Genomic DNA, 19,495 nt, shown 5'->3' with positions numbered 1-19,495 from the left:
TTAAAAAATGAGATGGTATTAAACATGTCACTTCTAAGGATATGAATGGCCGGTGTGGTTCAGTGGTTGAGCGTCCCCTGCACCAAGAGGTCGCTGGTTCGATTCCCGGTCAGGGCACATGCCCAGGTTGTGGGCCCCAATCCCCAGTGGGGGGCACACAGGAGGCAGCCAATCAATGTTCTCTCTCATCAATGTTTCTATCTCTCTCCCCCTCTCCCTTCCTCTCTCTCTAAAATCAATAAAGAAAAAAAATTTTTTAAATAAAATTAACCCTGGCCAGTCTGGCTCAGTAATTAGAGCATCAGCCCACAGACCAGAGAGTTCCCACTAAGGGCATGTACCTCAGTTGCAGTTTGTCCCTGACCCCACTTGGGGTCGTGTGGGTGGCGGCCAGTTGATGTGTCCCTCTCATATCGATGTTTCTCTCTCTCTTCCTCCCTCTCTCCTTCCCGCTCTATCAGAAGATAAATGCAAAAATGTCCTCGGGTGAGGATAAAAAAATAAGTAAATTAAATTAAAATTAAAAGAAATTTTTTTTAATATTTCAAGTAATGGTGCAGTAAGTAGCTTCATAAAGGCTGGGTGGGCAGTAATCCTGGACTAGCGGTGGGCAAATTTTTTTCTATGAAAAGCCAGATAATAAATGTCTTCAGCTTTTCACACCACCTACAGTTTCTGTCATATATTCTTCTTTTTTTGGGGGGGTATAATAACTCACTAGAGCAGAAACTATTACAGCCTGGGCACTGCATGGAGCCTCAGACGGCAGCCCACCGCCTGTCCCAGAGCCCCTTAGCAAAGAGGAGAACACAGTTAAGAGCCCAAGAAATGTGACCTGAACACTAAGCTGTGAGCTCCTTGGGGACAGGGCTGCACCTCGTCCCCCAAGCAGGAGCCCAGGGCCCTGACCCACACCGGCAGCAACGCTTGGCACATGAACGAAGCAGGGCAGATTGTCTGGGTTTAAAAAAAAAGAAAAGAGACACTCACTCAAGATGTAAACTGAGGAAGCTGTAGAGCGGTGCAGGAAGAAGCTGACTTCCCAGAACAGTAACACGGCTGACTTATTCTACAGATTCCCTAAAGGATGTTCAATCACTGAACGACTCCACGGCCCTCATAAAGAACAACTACAATGACTTTCTTCTAGACTAAAGCAAATCATCTTCTTTCGGCTTGGTTTACCATAGGAAAATAAAAACAGGAGATGTCAATCTATAAATCATGTGGCCGAGGAGAAAGTGACAGCTCGGATGTACAATTCCCACCACTGAAACTCCCTACTCTGAAATGTAACACGAAGTAACAAGGTGCTGAAATGTAACACGAAGTAACATGGTGCTGAAATGTAACACAAAGTAACGAGGTGCTGAAATGTAACATGAAGTAACATGGTGCTGAAATGTGACACAAAGTAACAAGGTGCTGAAATGTAACACAAAGTAACAAGGTCCAAGGACTTACCTGCAACATACAACTAAGTCCATACACCAGGGGACCGTGCTGTGCACAGGACAGGAAGTCGGAGAAGGCCAGCTGCACGGGGCTCACGCCGGGGCCAGGGGGGGCAGGGCTGGGGGCCCCAAGGCTCGAGGTGTTTGGTCCTATCATCAAGTGGGGCGAGTGGGCAGCGAGGAGGGCGGGGCTGTCGCTCAGCAGCAAGGCAAGACGCCGGGCACAGAAGTAGGCAAGGCGACGAGACAGGTAGGCCGACTGAACAAACTCGTCCGAGTACTGAGAAGGACAAGGACACCTGGCTCAGTCATGTCCGGTGAACTATCTTAACACGGGCAATTTTAATGGGAAAAACAACCTTCAAAGGCACGGCACAGACCAGTACTGTCCAACAGAAACACAACGCAAGCCACGTACGTCATTTTAAATTTGCTAGTAGCCATTAAAAAAACAAAGGTAAAATTAAAGGAGTAATATATTTTGTTTATCCTCATAGAGCCAAAATGTTATCATTTCAACATGTAATCAAAACCACAGGTACTGAGACATTATATATACTCTTTTTTCCTGCACTGAGTCTGAAGCCCGGTGTGTACTTTAAACTATTGAACATTCTCCACTGGTACGTGTCACAGTTCCATGGTCACCTCCGGCTGGTGGCGACCACACTGGACACACAGGGACACCTGCGTGCTGTGGTCTCTGAGAGGCTATACTGGGTGGGAAACACAGGACTCTTGCCCTGGCCGGTTTGGCTCAGTGGTTAGAGCATTGGCCCTCACACCAATGAGTTGCGGGTTCGATCCTGGTCAAGGGCACGCCCCTCGGTTGCGGTTTGTCCCCGGCCCTGTGGGGCCCTGCAGGAGGCAACCAGTCAGTGTGGCTCTATCACATCAATGTTTCTCTCTGTCTCTCCCTCTCCCTCCCTCTGATAATAAGTAGAAAAATATCCTCAAATGAGGAATAAAAAAAAAAAGAAACACAGGACTCTTCATTAGATACTCTTCGTATTGTCTGAATAATCAAATACATGCATTGCCCTACCAAGAAAATCTTATTTCTAAATACATTTCATCCAGATGACCTAAATACTAGATTTTAGAACAATCATTAAAGTAGGAAGTCCCACCCCCAGTGGCTCGACAAATGTCGAACGAATGTCAGAGACCCTCCGGACCCTTAGAAAGAGATGATCCGTTTGGTTTTCACAGACTCTGGGTGAACGAGGAGACGGCACAGCAGGAGCTGTCTGCTTAGCTCAGCGATGGGAGGAGCCAGTGTGGGCGAGAAAATGAAAACGGACCGTGGCCCAGACTGGACGCGGCCAGAGCTGAGGCCCCGCCTCACGTCCTGTGTTGGAGCCTCAGAAATGCAATGTCTTCCCCTCCCCCCTCCACTCTCCTAACCACGCCCATCGCCCGCTCCCTGCCCCCAGAACTGACGGGCGTGGCGACTGCTCACCTGCAGCATCAGGGGTAACAAGAGCTTAAGGAGGTCGTCGTCCATCGGTCTGATCTTCTCCAGAACGTCCAGGATCCAGGTCAAATATTCGTGCTTTTCTAGCATTCCTTCCTTAAAGGACAAAGGGGAATTACCCTGGTGACGTTCGGGCACACCAAGCTAAGACACAGTAAGCTCTGCTGTCTTCTGCGCAAGCAGAATTTTCCTGCCTCCGTCTCTGCTGTAGAAAAACGCACTGATCGTGGTCCAACTCCAAACAAACAGAACTGCTAGGACTTTGTACGCTCGGTTTGGGGTTGTTTTTGTTGTTATTGTTTTTGGTTTTTGGTAATCTGTTTCATTCTAAATTGAAAAAAAAAATTAATCCCTATGAGAAAGAAAATTCTAAGACTCGCAAGGCTTATACCAAGAGCCTGGTAGATTTCTGGGTGTAGGAGCTTGTCCTCACAGGAGGACGCCTGGCCAACATGGTCATTACAGAGCAGAAGCCCTCATCCCAGCGTTATAGACCCGAAGCTGACAATCCCAATGGACTTGGTGCCCCTTAGTAGTCTCCTCTACCCTAAAATGAAGTTCAGATACTGTAACCTGCTTGTAAAATATATCCTTAAAAAATAGAATGGCATAACTAACTATAATATAAAGAAATAGTCCAGCCGGTGTGGCTCAGTGGCTGAGCGTCAACCCTGCACCAAGAGGTCACCGGTTCGATTCCCGGTCAGGACACACACCCAGGTTGTGGGCTGATCCCCAGTGGGGGGCGTGCAGGAGGCGGCCCATCAATGTTCTCTCTCATCGATGTTTCTATCTCTCTCTCCCTCTCCCTTCCCCTCTCTCTAAAATCAATAACGGGGAAAAAAAAGAAATTTATAATGAAATAAGGTAAGGGGTAAATGTCCCTACATAACTACACTAAAAAATACTAATACATCCACACATTTCCCAGCGCCCCACAGGGTGGCACATCCCCTCAGTGAGCACTTCACATGTCCGCCTACTCTGTTCACACACACGCACGTGTCGATACACGCAATATCCCATCAGCGTCTGCACTCTTACGTATCTGATGTCATGTTATAGTTTTATATAACGATTCACATCATGAAAGAAACTTCGAGACAGAAACATACATTATGCTCATTCTGGTAACAACCGTAGAGGTAATAAGAACTGCTCTGTCCTGAGCCCCTCTTCCAGGTCTGTGTGTCTTACCGGTGGCCCTCGGCTACGGTTACCGACAACTTGGTGAAAATGTTGCACTGACCAATTACTGTACTTACAAGATGACACTGACATGATATCAAGGTATTTACTTGTTGCCAATTTCTAACTTTTCAAGCACTGAAGGTCAGAGAGTGTTAAAGGGTTAGTGACAGAAAAACTGCAATTTAAAACCAGTAAAGTGAACTTCAACTTAATAAAGAAATACATAAAATGGAGTTTTGCATTAAGGTATAAGAGAGAGTGAATGTGAGATTAAAAAAAAAAAGAGCCCTGACCTCCTGACCGGTTTGGCTCAGTGGTGAGAGCGTCAGCCCTCAGGATCACAGGTTCGATTCAGACAAGGACACCTACTTGGGTTGCAGGGTCGATCCCTGGCCCCGGTCAGGGTCGTGCAGGAGGCAACCATTCGATGTGTCTCTCTCACATTGATGTTTCTGACTCTCCCTATCTCCCTCCCTCCCTCCTTTCTGCTCTCTCTAAAGATCAATGGAAAAATATCCAAGGGTGAGGATTAACATAAATTAATAAATAAATAAGAAGAAGATCTTCACAGATACAGTTGCCAATGGCTACATAATAGCTCATCCTCAAGATGCTTCTGTGTATGTATCCATGCCTTTATTTCTGCACCTCCCAGGACCGGTTTCACATTTCAGAATAGGGGAAATCAAAAGCGTAGTGCACTTTTCAATGTGAGCATTAATGTCCCAAGTAGATTTCAATCAGTTTACGACCTAACAGTTTCCTATAAGAGACATATGGATTTCAATGCTCCTGATGCGTCAAGAAATCCTTCCAAAGACGTCAGGCATGCTGAGAGACACTTATTAAAAGATGCAGACTATGTCCCCAGCTCTATAAAAGTCCCCACAGCTCCAAGCAGGCACCCGAGTGGTCCTTACCGAATGGGGTTGGATTTGTAAAGAGCTGTTTAAATTTAATGCACAATGCTACTTCTCAGAAGGACCGTGATTTTTTCCTACGCTGAGCTCTTAGGAGGAGAAGAACTCACAAGGCGGGGACTAGAACTGATGTTCTAAGGGGGATTCAGAAGCCACACACCCTTGCTAATCTCCTTCCTCCTGGTCCAGGCGGCAGGAGAGTCTCTGCCTGCCACAGAGTTCACACACCCCTCCCACCCCGCCCGGGGCCCAGCCTGAGGCCCGCGCGCCCCCTGCTGGCCAACACGATGTACATCGGCTGGTCTGGAGGCGGCGCTGCCCTCACCAGGCCCCCCCGCAAGGGCATTTCAAAGGGCAGGGGGCCCGCAGATGACCTACCTTTGCAACAACTGAACTCTAAAGGAGATAGATCTACGGAAAGACATCAGAACAAAGTGGTGTTTTTTTTTCTGAATGACGACATCCACTTTTCGCCCCACGAAAGGTTTAAAAGGGTTGGACTCATAGTGCGATTACAAAGTGAAGGCGTTAGAAGGGCTGGCATCGCTAGAGCTGGAGGTCACTGTGCACAGGACAAGCTGTCATCGCAGGGCTGAGGACCCCGGCTCAGTGTGAGCAGCACCGGGGTGCTGTCTCGGAATGTGGCGGTAACGACCCCATTCGAGCCCCGGACACGAGCCGGGAGGCACCCGCCCCCGCGGAAAGGCTCCGCCCGCGGCCACGCGAGGTCACCTGCAGCATGTGGAACACCAGCTTCGCGTTGTACCCCCACTGCCGCAGGGCTTGCTCCACGTCCGGGGGCACAGGGACCGGGCCGGCGCCGGAGGCCAGGTGGTAGAAGTCGGAGATCTTGGCCAGCTGCTCTCGGAGATACCGGGTGGATATCTGTGTCCACTCTGCAGTTAGAAACACGGCAGGAGAAGTCACCCTTTTCCGATCGTCTTACGGATGAACTCAGAAAACACGCGTCCAGGACACGGATGCGGCTGGTGCCCACGAGCGCGTCGGGAAGGCGTGCCCACCCCCAAGCACGTCAGCAACTCAGGCTGGAGGTGGCCTGCCCGCCCCGTGCCTCTGAGCGCCCCGACCTGGAGAAGACATCCCCTCAACCCAGGTGCATCAGGAGCCCTCCAGCGGACAGCACAGCAGAAGCATCCAAGGCACAGGCAGGACACAGAACAGGGGAGGTAGGGGAGCCCTTCCAGAAACCTCAAGCCTAAAAAACTCGGAGAACTCAGAGTCCCCAAGTGCAGCTCTCTCAAGGTCGCTTCTTCAGGGTCCACGTCAAGTTCCAAACATGCCTAACTAAGATCTGCTTTGTCTCTGTCCATCCGCGAGAGGACCGGCCGGCACGCACGGTGGGCCGGCCCACGACAGCCTGACAGCCTGCACGGCCCCAGCACGGGCCAGGGACCAGAGCAGCGTCTCCAAGACAACCTTCGACACCTTCGCTTATTGCATGCCCCCATCTGGCCCAAGATGCCACGGAACGTGATCGGCAAGTGCTGAGAAACACAAGGAAATAGGAAAAGTAGCACAAAAATCACTGAGCAGCTCTGGTCGGGTGGCACAGTGGGTTAGAGCATTGTCCCAGTACACCAAGGTTGTAGGTTTGATCCCCAGTCAGGGCACATGCAAGAATCAACCAGTGGATGCGTAAACAGGAGGAACAACAGATCAATGTTTCTCTCTCTCTCTCTCTCAAATCAGTAAATTCTTTTAACAAGGCACTGAAATTGCCCAGCCAGTGTGGTTCAGTGGTTCAGCGTCAACCCATGCACCAAGAGGTCACCAGAGCACATGCCCAGGTCAGGGCACATGCCCAGGTTGTGGGCCTGATCCCCAGTGGAGGGCGTGCAGGAGGCGGCCAGTCGATGTTCTCTCTCAGTGATGTTTCTCTCTCTCTCTCCCTCACCCTTCCTCTCTCTCTAAACTCAATAAAGGAAAAAAAATTTTTAAATAAAAAGTCACTGAAATTATTCAGAAATGTCTGCCACAGGGGCACAAATTAGGTCAGCGTGTCGCCTCTGGCAACCGTTAGGGATGAGGTGCCCTGCGCCCATCTGTGGGTGGACAGGCAGTAATCACAAGCTCACGGCCAAATTCCCCGAGGACTAGCCAGGAGCACTCAGAAGCAACCCTCCTGCTGAAACATGTCCACGCAGTGCCCTTTCCCCATTGTTATGGCAACAGGTTCTCCCACCGATTGTCAAGGGAGCGATTTCCACAAAAGTCCGAGTGGACTGGGAGGGACTGAGCATCTTGTTTCTCTCTTTCGAACACTATTAAAAACTACTTGACAACTGGGCCCACAGATAACTACGGTTAAGTTTGGTCTAAACCACTTCTTCTAATCATGTCATTTCAAATGCAAATTCCAATGCACGTGTTCAAGTCCAATAAGAAGCCCACGCAAAGAGATGCACAGACACCCGGTCACCATTTGCCACCAAGAACAGATACTGTCAATGAAAATGCACCCACTGGTGTTAAGAACAAAGGAGGAAGTTATCCGTGTCATCATTTTCTGGTTCCCCTCATAGGGACTGACAGTCACTTGTTCAACAAAGCAAAATGCCAGCCATCAGACAAGACCAGTCAAGCTTAGCTACAATACGCACAAACAAAAATAACAAAGACCCAAATCCCAGCCTCTGTGCGCCAAGCCTGGCTACGAGCACTCTCAGTAGGGTTCTATTCTCAAAACCCCCAGAGTATTTTAGCCACAAGGGCTATAAATAACACATATTCACACACCCCAACTTTGTCGAGAGTACGTTTTCTTTTAAAGGTTTTTTTTTAACATACAGAAAATACATGGTCACTGCAGAAAATGTAGAATGTAAGTAGGAAAACAAAAAGTGTCCGCCATCCCATCGCTCACAATCATTAACTATTTTAATATGTAACCTTCGGGGCTCTGAGTGTCTGAGCGTTTATTATACAAACACACGCACGTCTAAAAAAAAAAAAAAACTTGCTAAATATGCCACTCCGGAATCTCCACTCCCGGCGGGATTCAGGTGGCATTCAGATGCAGCCCTCTTAGTATTGGTTTGCTTTTTCTTTTTTGATCTTAGAGAGAGATGAACGGGGAGGGAGAGAGAGATAGAAACATCGATGAGAGAGAACATCGACTGGCTGCCTCCTGCACGTCCCCCACTGGGGATCAGGCCCACAACCTGGGCATGTGCCCTGACCGGGAATCGAACCAGCAACCTCTTGGTGCAGGGTCGATGCTCAGCCACTGAGCCACACCAGCCGGGCTTAGCAGCGTATTTTCATTTAAACTGTAGTCCACTGGCACACTTGGAGGTCTGGGACACAGGACAGTCCAGAGTGGACGAGCATAAAAAATTAGGATGCACACAAACTTTCAGGAGAAAGTGAAAATAACAGGTGTACACTAGAACCATGCCCCTTCAGGTACCAAATTCGCTGCCCCTCTCTTGTCTACAGAGACTGGTCATTAAAAGGGAACCACAGGTCCTGGCTGGTTTGGCTCAGCAGTTAGAGCACTGGCCCGTGCACCAAAGGGTCTTGGGTTTGATTCCCGGTCAAGGGCATGTACCCGGATTGCAGGTTCGATCCCTGTCCCCAGCCAGGGTCGTGCAGGAGGCAGCCAGTCGATGTGTCTCACATGGATGTTTCTTTCTCTCTCTTCCTCCCTTCTTTCTAGTTTATCTAAAAAGCAATGGAAACATATCCTCAGTGAGAATTAAAAAATTAAAAAATAGCCCAGCTGGTGTGGCTCAGTGGTTGAGTGTTGACCCTGCATCAAGAGGTCGCCAGTCGCCAGTTCAATTCCCGGTCAGGGCACATGCCCAGGTTGTGGGCCCGATCCCGGGGGGGGGGGGGTGGGCAGCAGCAGCCAGACCGGCAGTGGTCTCAGCCCTGCGTGGAACATCCACAGGGGAGCTTCGAGGGATGCCAGCCCCCCCCCACCAACCCCCCGATCCTGACTCAGGCCTGGAGGGGCCCGTCCAGGAATAGCTGAAAGTCCTGGGGGACAGGGCTGGGTGTGTTCGAAGGTAAAACAGGCACAGGTGGCCAAGGGCTTCTCTGAGCAGGGTGCAGCCCCGCCGTCCTGGGGGTGGCTGCGCCCGGAGCCCCCACAGGGCCAGCAGAACCGAGGCCCGTGGAGCCGGATTACGAGCTTATGAGCATGACTGAGAGGGGTCAGGACCCACTGAAGCGCCCAGTCCTTGCGACAACGCTCTCCCTGACATCCAGGGTCCTGCAGCCGCTGCCCCCTCTGTCAGTGCTGAACCCCAGACCAGCAGGGCTCCAGAGGCTGGCAGGCCCCCCAGGACTCGGCTCCAGGCTCCAGAGGCCTCCCCAGGGCCCCAGGACTCAGCTCCGGGCTCCAGAGGCCCCCCCAGGGCCCCAGGACTCGGCTCCGGGCTCCAGAGGCCTCCCCAGGGCCCCAGGACTCGGCTCCAGGCTCCAGAGGCCCCCCCAGGGCCCCAGGACTCAGCTCCGGGCTCCAGAGGCCCCCCCAGGGCCCCAGGACTCGGCTCCGGGCTCCAGAGGCCTCCCCAGGGCCCCAGGACTCGGCTCCGGGCTCCAGAGGCCTCCCCAGGCCCCCCAGGACTCGGCTCCGGGCTCCAGAGGCCTCCCCAGGCCCCCCAGGACTCGGCTCCGGGCTCCAGAGGCCTCCCCAGGGCCCCAGGACTCGGCTCCAGGCTCCAGAGGCCCCCCAGGGCCCCAGGACTCGGCTCCGGGCTCCAGAGGCCCCCCCAGGGCCCCAGGACTCGGCTCCAGGCTCCAGAGGCCCCCCCAGGGCCCCCCAGGACTCGGCTCCGGGCTCCAGAGGCCTCCCCAGGGCCCCAGGACTCGGCTCCGGGCTCCAGAGGCCTCCCCAGGGCCCCAGGACTCGGCTCCGGGCTCCAGAGGCCTCCCCAGGGCCCCAGGACTCGGCTCCGGGCTCCAGAGGCCCCCCCAGGGCCCCAGGACTCGGCTCCGGGCTCCAGAGGCCTCCCCAGGGCGCTAACCCAGAAGAGCACACACAGGGTGAGGTGCCCCACCCTGGGACATCAAAACACATCCAAACACGTGGCGGGAGAACAGAGGTGCCAGGTTGGGGGCCTGGACCCCTGCAGGGTTGGGGAGGGAGCGGGGGTGCAGCCAGGCTCCGGCAGACGCGGGCAGAAGGCTCCCGGGAGCGGACGGCCCTGGATCCACACCCCGGCTCCACTGCTCAGCCAAGCGACCCAGGGCAGGGGTGCAACCCCCGCGGAGTCTCCCCTTCCTCACCCCACAGCAATGCCTGGGAGTGACTGAGCAGGGGCCTTAGCTCCCAGCACGGACTGCAGAAACGGATCACGGCAGCCACGATCATCCAGATCAGGTGAGAAGCTTCTAGAAAGGAAACGCAAGGCCAGGCCGTCCCTGCCAGGGATGCAGCCCCGCCTGGCCCCCCACCCCACATGAGGATTCCCAGAACCGGCGTCGGCTCCGGGTTCCAGACCCTGCCGTGGGTCAGCAACCCTTCGTGCATGAAGCCAAACTCCTTAGCTGGGAAACAGAGTCACTGCAAAGACGCCCCACCGCCTAGCACCACCGGCTCCACCACCCCAGCTGCCTTCTGACCCCCCTGCCTGGGGTGCCGTCTCGACCCACAGTCCCTCTCTGCTCGCCTGTGTTCACGCGTGAGAATTTTTCTGGGGCGGATTCGAATGTCACCCCTCACCCACAGCCTCCTCTCGTCTCTGGACACCACCCTACCACCCGGCAGGGTCTCCCTCCCTTCTCCAACCTGTCAGAGTCCCCTCCCTCCCTCTCTGGTCCCCACAGAACTACGGAGCCACCCATCAAGTCCTGACTTGCGTCGCGGCACCCCCAGGTTCTCCCGAAGTAACTACAAAATCCAGTTCCTCCCCAGTGAGTCTGCTCTCACATCTTCACACAAACACCTTTGCTGTCTGGTGGGAGCTCATCGCTGCAGACCCTGAAGGTCTGAACCACCACGGAGATGCCGAAGCCCCTCTCTAACGCTTCGCTCATCACAACCCACCGCACCGGGAGCACCTGTTAGCTGCTGCAACAGGCCTGCGCGCACCCTGACCTTCCGGTACCTCTACTGAGCTCCCAGTGACCTGGGCCCCGGGGCTGAGGCGACTGAACAACTCCATTTTCATCATCCACGGACCTTCCTCAATATTTTTCCAATAACAGGTTAATTAGCCCTAGAAGTAAAGAAATTTTGCCTGAGATTATAGTTGCCCCACGAGTTGGGAGGCATCTGCAGTTTCCAGTAGGGTATTTGCAGGTATTCGTGAGCCCGGTGAATAATGAGAATTTTGACTTCTGTAACCGCTGTCACACCCGCTATTGGACAGGTCCTCGGAGGGAGAGGGGGACGAGGATGGGGCTTCTGTCTTTAAAATCGGAGGAGCAAGGAGAATCGGGGCTGCTGATCTGAGGGGAGACTACGCCCCCTGCAGCCCGCCGGCGAGAACAAAGCGCTCCTTCACAATTTGGCTGTGCTCTCTGGTTATCTCCCTGACACACTGTAACCACAGTGAGCACTGCATGTTGTGAAGGTTCACTTTCCCAGCTGCCTTCTTTCCTGACATCAAAGCCAGAGGGAAATAAACACAACGGTCAGCATTTCTTGGAAACTCCCACCAAGCGTAGAGACCCACACACACCTGTCAGGTGACCCATCGATCGGCTACAGCACCGGACGGCAAAGCCAAGGAGAAAGCGTGGGAAAGTCTTCCCCAGGCCGCACCACGGCGACCAGGGTCCTGCCTCTCCGCAGGGAGGACGGCCGCCTCTCCAAGCCGCAGGACGGGGGACTTCGCCAGCCCGACGGCTGCCCACTGACCGGGACGGAGACCCTCAGTCCCTGGAATGTGCCGCACACCGCACCTCCGGACAGACCGTCAGACGCCCTGAAAGGTTTCCTAACACCTCCTCGGGCTGTTTTTCTTGTTAAAACGCTTTTCTTATCAAAGGGTACCATCGACCCAATAACTGAAAGAAAATATTTGCCATATCATATATCTGATAAGGGATAATGTATAATGAATTATTTACAACTCAATAACAAAAAGATAAATAACACATTTTTTAAAATGGGCAAAGAACCCGGCCGGTGTGGCTCAATGGTTGAGCGTCGACCCTGCACCAAGAGGTCACTGGTTCGATTCCCGGTCAGGGCACATGCCCAGGTTGTGGGCTGATCCCCAGTGGGGGGTGTGCAGGAGGCGGCCAGTCCATGTTCTCTCTCATCGATGTTTCTCTCTCTCTCTCTCTCTCTCTCTCTCTCTCTCTCTCTCTCTCTCCTCCTCCTCCTCCTCTCCCTTCCTCTCTCTTGCTAAAATCAAGAAAGAAAGAAAGAAAAGAATTTTTTAAATGGGCCAAGAATCTGAAAAGACATTCCTCCAAAGAAGATACACGACTGGCCATTAATCACACACGAAGATGTTCAACATCCTCCGCCCCCAGGGAAATGCAAATCAAGACCACAGTGAGATACCATCAGGACACAGGATTGGCTAGAACGAGTACAAATCAGATTCCTCAGGCCTTGCGGGAGACATGCCGAATGTCACATAAGCAATCAATCCCACACCCAGTTACATACCCAGGAGAAATGAAAACACATGTTTACACAAACATTCCTAAACAAGTATTTTTAGCAGCATACTTCATAATGGCTACAACGTGAAAGCAGCCCATCTGCCCAGCAGCTGGATCCGTGGACAGAGACGATGTTACACATCCACAGGGGAAGGCCCGCCAGCCAGGAGGGGCCAACCACTGCCGCACAGCACGGACGGACCCTGAACACGTGTGCTAACCCAAAGAAGCCAGTTTCAAAGCCCCGACTCCTCTGCGGCTCCGTTTATAGAAAATGTCCCAAACAGGCAAATCTGCAAGGCTGTTTCGGTCGCCGAGAGCTGAGGGGGACCGAAGGGAAACAGGGAGTGACTGCTGCAAGATGTCCTTTAAGGGTGATGAAATGCTCTGAGATGTGGCGATGGGGTCACGGCTCTATGAACACACTAACCAGCACGAACCGGTGCGCTGCAAATGAATTACACGGCAGGTGGATTACATCTCAGTCAGGCTGTTGCATTATTTTTTAAAAATGTTCCCTTAAACTACTTTACTACCAGTGAGAAACCTTCGTACTTCACGAGGGAGAAGACTGGTAAGCGGTGACCACTATAAAATGATAGGATTCGAGGGTGGGGGGCGGGGGCGGGACAAGCGTGGCCGGAGTTCATGGTCAAACCTTGGCGAGGACAAACGCGCTGTGCTATAATCTGCTGTATGTGTCTGTGTCCCAAATGTCCCGAATGAGAGGCTTCTACAAATTAACCGGTCGTACCGTGTCAGATGCTCACAGATGACCTGAAACGCCCTCTTCAGCCACCGTTCGCCCGGGGATCGGAAGGGGGACCCGCAGACTGACTGACGACGCGTGGCCCAGACGGACACTGCCCGGCGCGATGACCCACGAGCCAAGAGGCTGTTCGCCGAACGGTCCGTGAGCAAAATGCAGCCTCCGCCGGGAGGGCTTGGCTGCTGGCACTTGGTGGAAAGGACCGCGGAGCAAATCATCGACACATTGTTTCATGTTTAAAAAAAAAAAAAGTTTCTGTGACACAGAGCGACCCGGGAAACAGCGCTGTTGACGGGCAAATACGCGGACCTGTTCTGTGGGATGAGCGGCCGTTACGGGGCGCCGGCCGGTTCTCTCTGGGTTCACTTCCTGCGCGGCGGCCCAGGCCCTGTCACGTGGAGTTCCCGGTGGAAACCTCACGTACGGGTGGTGCGGAGCAGCAGCATCAAGTGCCTCCACGGCCCACAGCTCTCCTGAGACCCGCAGAGAGAGGAGAAAGGGGTCTGCACCTCGGGATGCTCATCCCTGAGGTCGGGAGTCACGGGGGACAGATACGCGCGGCGCTGCAGGAAGCCCACTGCCTGCTCGCGGGACCCGGGAAGGAAGCAGGCGGCCAGCCAAGTCTGAGGGGTGGAGACGAGGAGCTCCACAGACCGGAGAGGCCAGGGCAGCATCCCAGGCAATGCCCAGGGCAGGAAGGCAGCGGACCAGGGGGCTGAGGCTGGGGGTGGGGGGTGGCCCTGGCCTGGCCTCAAACGCTGGCGCACAAACAGGTCACCAGAGGGCGCTCCAACTCAGCGATTTCAACCCCGCAAAGGAGTGGGGCGTAGACGCTGCATTTGCCACCAGCAGCCCCGCCCGACCCCTCCGCAGTTCGTCTTTTATCACCAATGATAAAAGGCACTGAAGGATTTTAGGCAGAGGGGTCAGTGTGCAGGTGCAGGCGCAGGGCAGGTCCCGGAGACGGGGGGAAAGGCCCGCCAAGTGCAGGGGGGATGGCTGGGGAGGAAGCAGAGAAGCCACCTGCTGCTGGAGGGAAGGAGAGCCTGGGGCTGCCGGCCGGCGGAGGGAGGCCGAGCTCAGTTTGTTTTCATTAACTTTTTGTTTTGGACAACGATAGATTCGCATGCAATTGTAAGAAACGATCGAGAGAGATGCCCCGTACCTTTTACCTACTTTCCCCGAGGTCTTGTGCAAGGATGAGAGTGTCACAACCAGGACAGACCCTGACACGACCCACCAGGCGTACTGGGCTTTCCCAGCCGACTCCGGTTTTGAACCCTGAACTGGAGGCGTCAGAGGCACTCGTGGGAAAACGTGTCCAGGGGCTACGCAGGTCTGACCTCAGAAGAAGGGCGGGGTGAAGGCGCAGTTGTGGGGACCCGACTGTGACCACAGAAGTGTCCCGCAGACACAGTCCAGGGGGAGGCAGGTCTGTTCTGCGGAGCAAGAACACGCGTGTGCTCGCGGCACCCAAGCCTCTTCTAAGCCCTCGGCGCCCTGGCCGCTGGAGGTGAACAGCACAGGTCCCGGGATCAGGAGGCCCGATTCCTGTCCTGCTCCCGTCACCTGACAGCTCCGGGGTCCTGGGCAACTCATTCCGCCTCTGGGCGCCTCGGTCACCTGTCTAGGACACCGGTGCTCAGCCTAAGGGCTGGTTTGAGAACTGCTGCATCACGTTAGAACTGGGGTGCAGGCCCGTGGGGTTCATAGGGCCGGGCAGACAGCAGCCCCAGACGGGACGTGGGCGCTGGGTCTCCCTGGCCAGGCTGCGGGGGACAGTGGGCACCGCAGGTGAGTGTGTGGGGTGTGCCGGTGGCCAGGGGAGACCACTGCCCAGCTCTCTGACATTCGGGGTGGGGGGCAGGAAGGAAGTCTGAGGAGTGCATGAAGAGCGGGTACAGGGCACCCGCCCAAGGACTAAATGACACAGTTGAGGGGGATGACAAAAAATACACCCCAAGAAGACAAGGGCCATTGTTAGCCATCTACAGACACCGCACGATTGTGTGACTGACAGAAAATGCTTGGGACTTCGAGGTAGAAAGACAAGTGGCCCCTGAGGAACGGGGGTGGGTGGCCGAGGGGGGGCGGGGGGCGGAGCATGGAGAAAGGAGGCTGACGGGAGGGCTGGGGGAGCTAGAGACCCGTGTCCCCAGGCAGCAGGTGCGGTGGCCTCTGACATCTGAGGGCAGCACTGGACTCTGGCCTCGGTTTCCCCTGCTGTCAGGTCTCCGTTCATCACCACTGGACCGCAGACACCGGTCACGGGGCACGAGGGACTTTCCCGGTTGTCCTTTGCCTATCGACCCCACACAGGCGCCTGAGGCCAAGGCTCCTGACCACAGAACCCCGTTTTAGCCCCTGGGACAGGAATTTCTCCTTCCACACGGCAGTCACACGCCCAGCGCCTTGGCGCACACACAGCTGCGGGCTCAGAATGAGCCCGGCCACCAGGCTCGGCCACCAGGCGCGGCCGCCGATTGCGGGGACAGAGCTCAGCTCCTTCCAGCTCCTGCAGAGACCTGGGCGAGCCTCCGCATGGGGAGATGTCCCAGCGAGAACAACAGGGACGTGTTTTTCACAAAAGGTAAACAGGTACATTTAATGAGCCCCTCGGGACAAGCCCCGTGGCCTGCCGGGCCCAGGAGAGGAAAGCTATCCGAGACGACAGACTTGTCCTGGCGAGGCGGGGGACCTGGGAAGACCAGCCCGCTTCCCTGGGTAGAGAGCACGCCCCGTGCCCCCCGCAGCCTCGGGCACATGGGCCAGGCCCCTGAGGAGCCGGGGGAGGGTGGCGGCGGGAGCAGCGTGGGGACAGACACCGGCTGCCGCCACTGAAGGCGTCAGACCTGCTTGAACGATGACAGACACGGGGCCTCGACCCTCTTCCAGCTCGTGCTGCAGGGAACGTGGTCAAAGCCCCAGTCGTCTGAGAGCGAAAATCTATGACGTTTCCTTTCCAGGCCTCGCGTGACCTTCGTTCCGGCCCACACGGCGGAGCAGTTTCTGCGCCACGCAGCCCGTGACCACGTCGCCCTCGATGCTGCTGCCAAGGTCGCACCTCAGAACAGTGTCGGGAAGTCATTCCTCAAGACACACTCCGGACACCGCCGAGGGGCCGGGACGGAACCTGCTCTCACACTGGCCCCCGCCCCCGGAACGGGTTCCCTCCTCTGGGGCCCCCGGGGAGGCCTGAGACATCTGTGTACTACACTTCTTCACGGTCGCGGTGCTGCTCACAGAGACCCCCCACTGGGCAGGTGCGGACCCCGGACCAACGCGGTTCCATCCTGCCCGCAGGTCCCGTGCATCCCCCGCGACAAATCCCGGCGAGCCCAGAGGGCCGGAGGCCGGCGTACCCGCGCACTCCGTGGGGACGGATGCACACACTCTGAAAATGACTCGGACACTGAAAAGGTGTCTTTTTGAAACATTTTTTAAACATTTTTTTTTCTATATTGATTTTAGAGAGAGAAGAAGGAAGAGGAAGAGAGAGAGAAAAACATGGATGAGAGAGAACATCGAATGGCCGCCTCCTGCACGCCCCTCACTGGGGATCAGGCCCACAACCTGGGCATGTGCCCTGACCGGGAATCGAACCGGCGACCTCCTGGTGCTGGGCCGCTACATGCACAGCGTGGACGAGCACCGGTTCCCTCAGACATGACCACAAACTGAGATGGACACAGAACACCCCGGAAGACACGAGCCGGTGACAACCGCCTCTGACGTGTGATGAGGGTCTGGGCTGGGGGAAGAGCGAGAAGAGAATTCGATCTGAACCTCTGAATGTTCTGTGTGTGGAGCCAGGCAGATGTGTTACCGATTTCAAACACTAAGTCACAGCCTGGCCGTTTGGCTCAGCGGTTGGAGCGTCGGCCTGCGGACCAATGAGTCACGGGTTCGATTCCGGTCAAGGGCACGGACCTCGGTTGTGGTGCGTCCCTGGCCCTGGTTGGGGTCATGCAGAGAAAGCCAGTCGATCTCTCTCTCTCTCTCTCTCTCTCTCCATCTGAACAAAAGTGGAAAATGTCCTCGGGTGAGAATAAAAATAAATAAATATTACAATGTTGACAATTACGTTTGAATGCTGATTACCATTTTATCAAGGATGATAGTTAATGAATCCACGCAGGAGTTAACACGAAAACTGAGTAGAAAACGGAGAAAATGTTGAGTGGCAAATGCAAACAGAAAATGCCAGACTGGAGAATGCACCCTCGCCGCAGGCCGAAGCGATGCGGCAGCCGTCAGCACCCAGGACGGCTGTGCACCGCGGCCTCTGCCTCAGCCTGACGTGGAAGGAGACAGTCAACAAACTGAAGATCAAGAAATACTTTTTATGACGCAAGAAGAAAACCAACGAAAGTGGTTCACATGTAAGTTCCCAATGTTCACTTAAAGACTCCATTTCTTTACGGTCTGGCTCGTATTCTCCTGCAGAAACATTCCCAAGTTTCCAGTCTCTCCATCATCCCTGTGTGATTACAGGTAATCAGGTACGGACAGTCGCCCTCCGTTTAGGTGCTCGTCTTGCTCCCACAAAAAAGGGCACCCCGTAGAGGCAGACAGCTCCCCATAGGATCAACCCCAAAGCACAGGAGCACAGAAACCTTGTTGTTGTTTTTTAAACAACATCACTCCTGATTCAAGTGAAATATAATATGTTCTTTGAATGCGTTTCTCTCAGAAATTCAAAAGCAATCCTAGCCAGACATTACCCTTGATGTCATCACAATGAATGGTAAGTGACCACAGACATACACGCACACACGCGCGCACACACGCGCGCACACACACACACACACACGAGCGCGCGCACACACGCGCACACACCGCCATCACACACCAGCATTCTAACACGGAAAAGGAGCTGCAACATTGTTACTTTGGAAAACAAGCTGAAACACGTTTCCATGGTGAACAGTGAGAAACACAGAGGTACGTTCAGCATATTCAACCCGATTAGAACTTTTAAAAGTTTCTGTGAATCAGGAAAGTCCAGGGGCGGGAGAGGGGGAGGGGAGTTACTCAGTGGGTCTGGTGTTTGGTTTTGCAGGAGAAAAAGTTCTCGAGATCTGCTGCACCGATGTGCATAACGTCGGTAACACTCCTGTCCCCCTTAAAATGGTGAAGAGGGTACACTGGCTTTTACATTTTCTTTAGTCTCTGTAAATCAGAAAATTTGACACACTCAGTGAACTGAACAGCCACACACATGGAAAAATACTGTCTTCCCACAAAGAATGCCTACGTCATTTCTGCTCAGGTCCTAGAGGCGAGTCCTCAGCTTGGGGGAAGTGAGCACCTCAACACCCCCGAGGAGCAACTACCGGCCAGGCGCTCGCTGAAGGTCCTTCACGACTCTCCCATGACACACACTTTCGGAGAAGGGCTTCCAGAGAGGCATCGACAAGATGATAACTGGGGGCAGAGTTGAGGTTTTAGTAAACGTTTTGTTACGTCAAAGGTAGACGGGCACTGCCCTGGCCAGTAGGGCTCAGTGGTTAGAGCATCGGCCCGTGGACCAGAGAGTCCTGGGTTTGGTTCCCGCTAAGGGCACGGACCTCGGTTGCAGTTTGTCCCCGGCCCCGGTTGGGGTAGTGTGGGTGGCAGCCACTTGATGTTTCTCTCTCTCTTCCCCCTTCTCCCCCTCCTGCTCTATCTGAAGATAAATGCCAAAATATCCTCAGGTGAGGATAAAAAGAAAAGGTAGGCGGGCACCGTCCTGGATTCTGGAGTCTCCTGCCATAAACCCGCATTCCCCCTCTCCAACCGACCCTCTTTAACTCCCTCCTCTGTGTCCTGTTCGCGCCTTCGTCTCTGAACAACGAGCTTGCGGTCCTGGTCTGAGCGCCGTCGGCCGGCCTCCCTGGGGGAGGAGATGGTGCTCAGCACCCCTCCCGCCCAGCCGTTACTTACACACCCCACCTTCCGTCTCCCCGGCAGGAGGCTGGAGCAGATTCCCAGCGGAATCTAGTCTGTTTGATCAACTGATTGCTCACGTAACAGAAATGAGATAAACATAGCAGTGAAGAAATGAAGAAGAACAGGGGTCCTCCCACACGCATGCACACACGCATGCACACAC

General features: G+C 54.4%; 1 protein-coding gene across 1 annotated transcript in view; it reads right to left on the bottom strand.

The window, feature by feature from the left end:
* The window catches only part of LOC118617051 (mediator of RNA polymerase II transcription subunit 12-like protein), a 173,475-nt gene that overhangs the window by 92,762 nt on the left and 61,218 nt on the right, over positions 1 to 19,495 (bottom strand). Inside the window, exons 10-16 of the mRNA XM_036242536.1 lie at positions 16,396 to 16,465; positions 16,254 to 16,302; positions 14,578 to 14,687; positions 13,826 to 14,024; positions 5,775 to 5,938; positions 2,917 to 3,027; positions 1,465 to 1,734 (exon numbers count right to left, since the gene is read on the bottom strand). Of these exons, the coding sequence (XP_036098429.1) occupies positions 1,465 to 1,734; positions 2,917 to 3,027; positions 5,775 to 5,938; positions 13,826 to 14,024; positions 14,578 to 14,687; positions 16,254 to 16,302; positions 16,396 to 16,465 (973 nt within the window). The remainder of the gene's footprint in view (positions 1 to 1,464; positions 1,735 to 2,916; positions 3,028 to 5,774; positions 5,939 to 13,825; positions 14,025 to 14,577; positions 14,688 to 16,253; positions 16,303 to 16,395; positions 16,466 to 19,495) is intronic.

Source organism: Molossus molossus, unplaced genomic scaffold (assembly GCF_014108415.1).
Source record: "Molossus molossus isolate mMolMol1 unplaced genomic scaffold, mMolMol1.p scaffold_m16_p_5, whole genome shotgun sequence".
Lineage (NCBI taxonomy): Eukaryota > Metazoa > Chordata > Mammalia > Chiroptera > Molossidae > Molossus > Molossus molossus.
The sequence above is the reverse complement of the archived record's forward strand: the minus strand, read 5'-3'. Positions and strand labels throughout refer to the sequence as shown.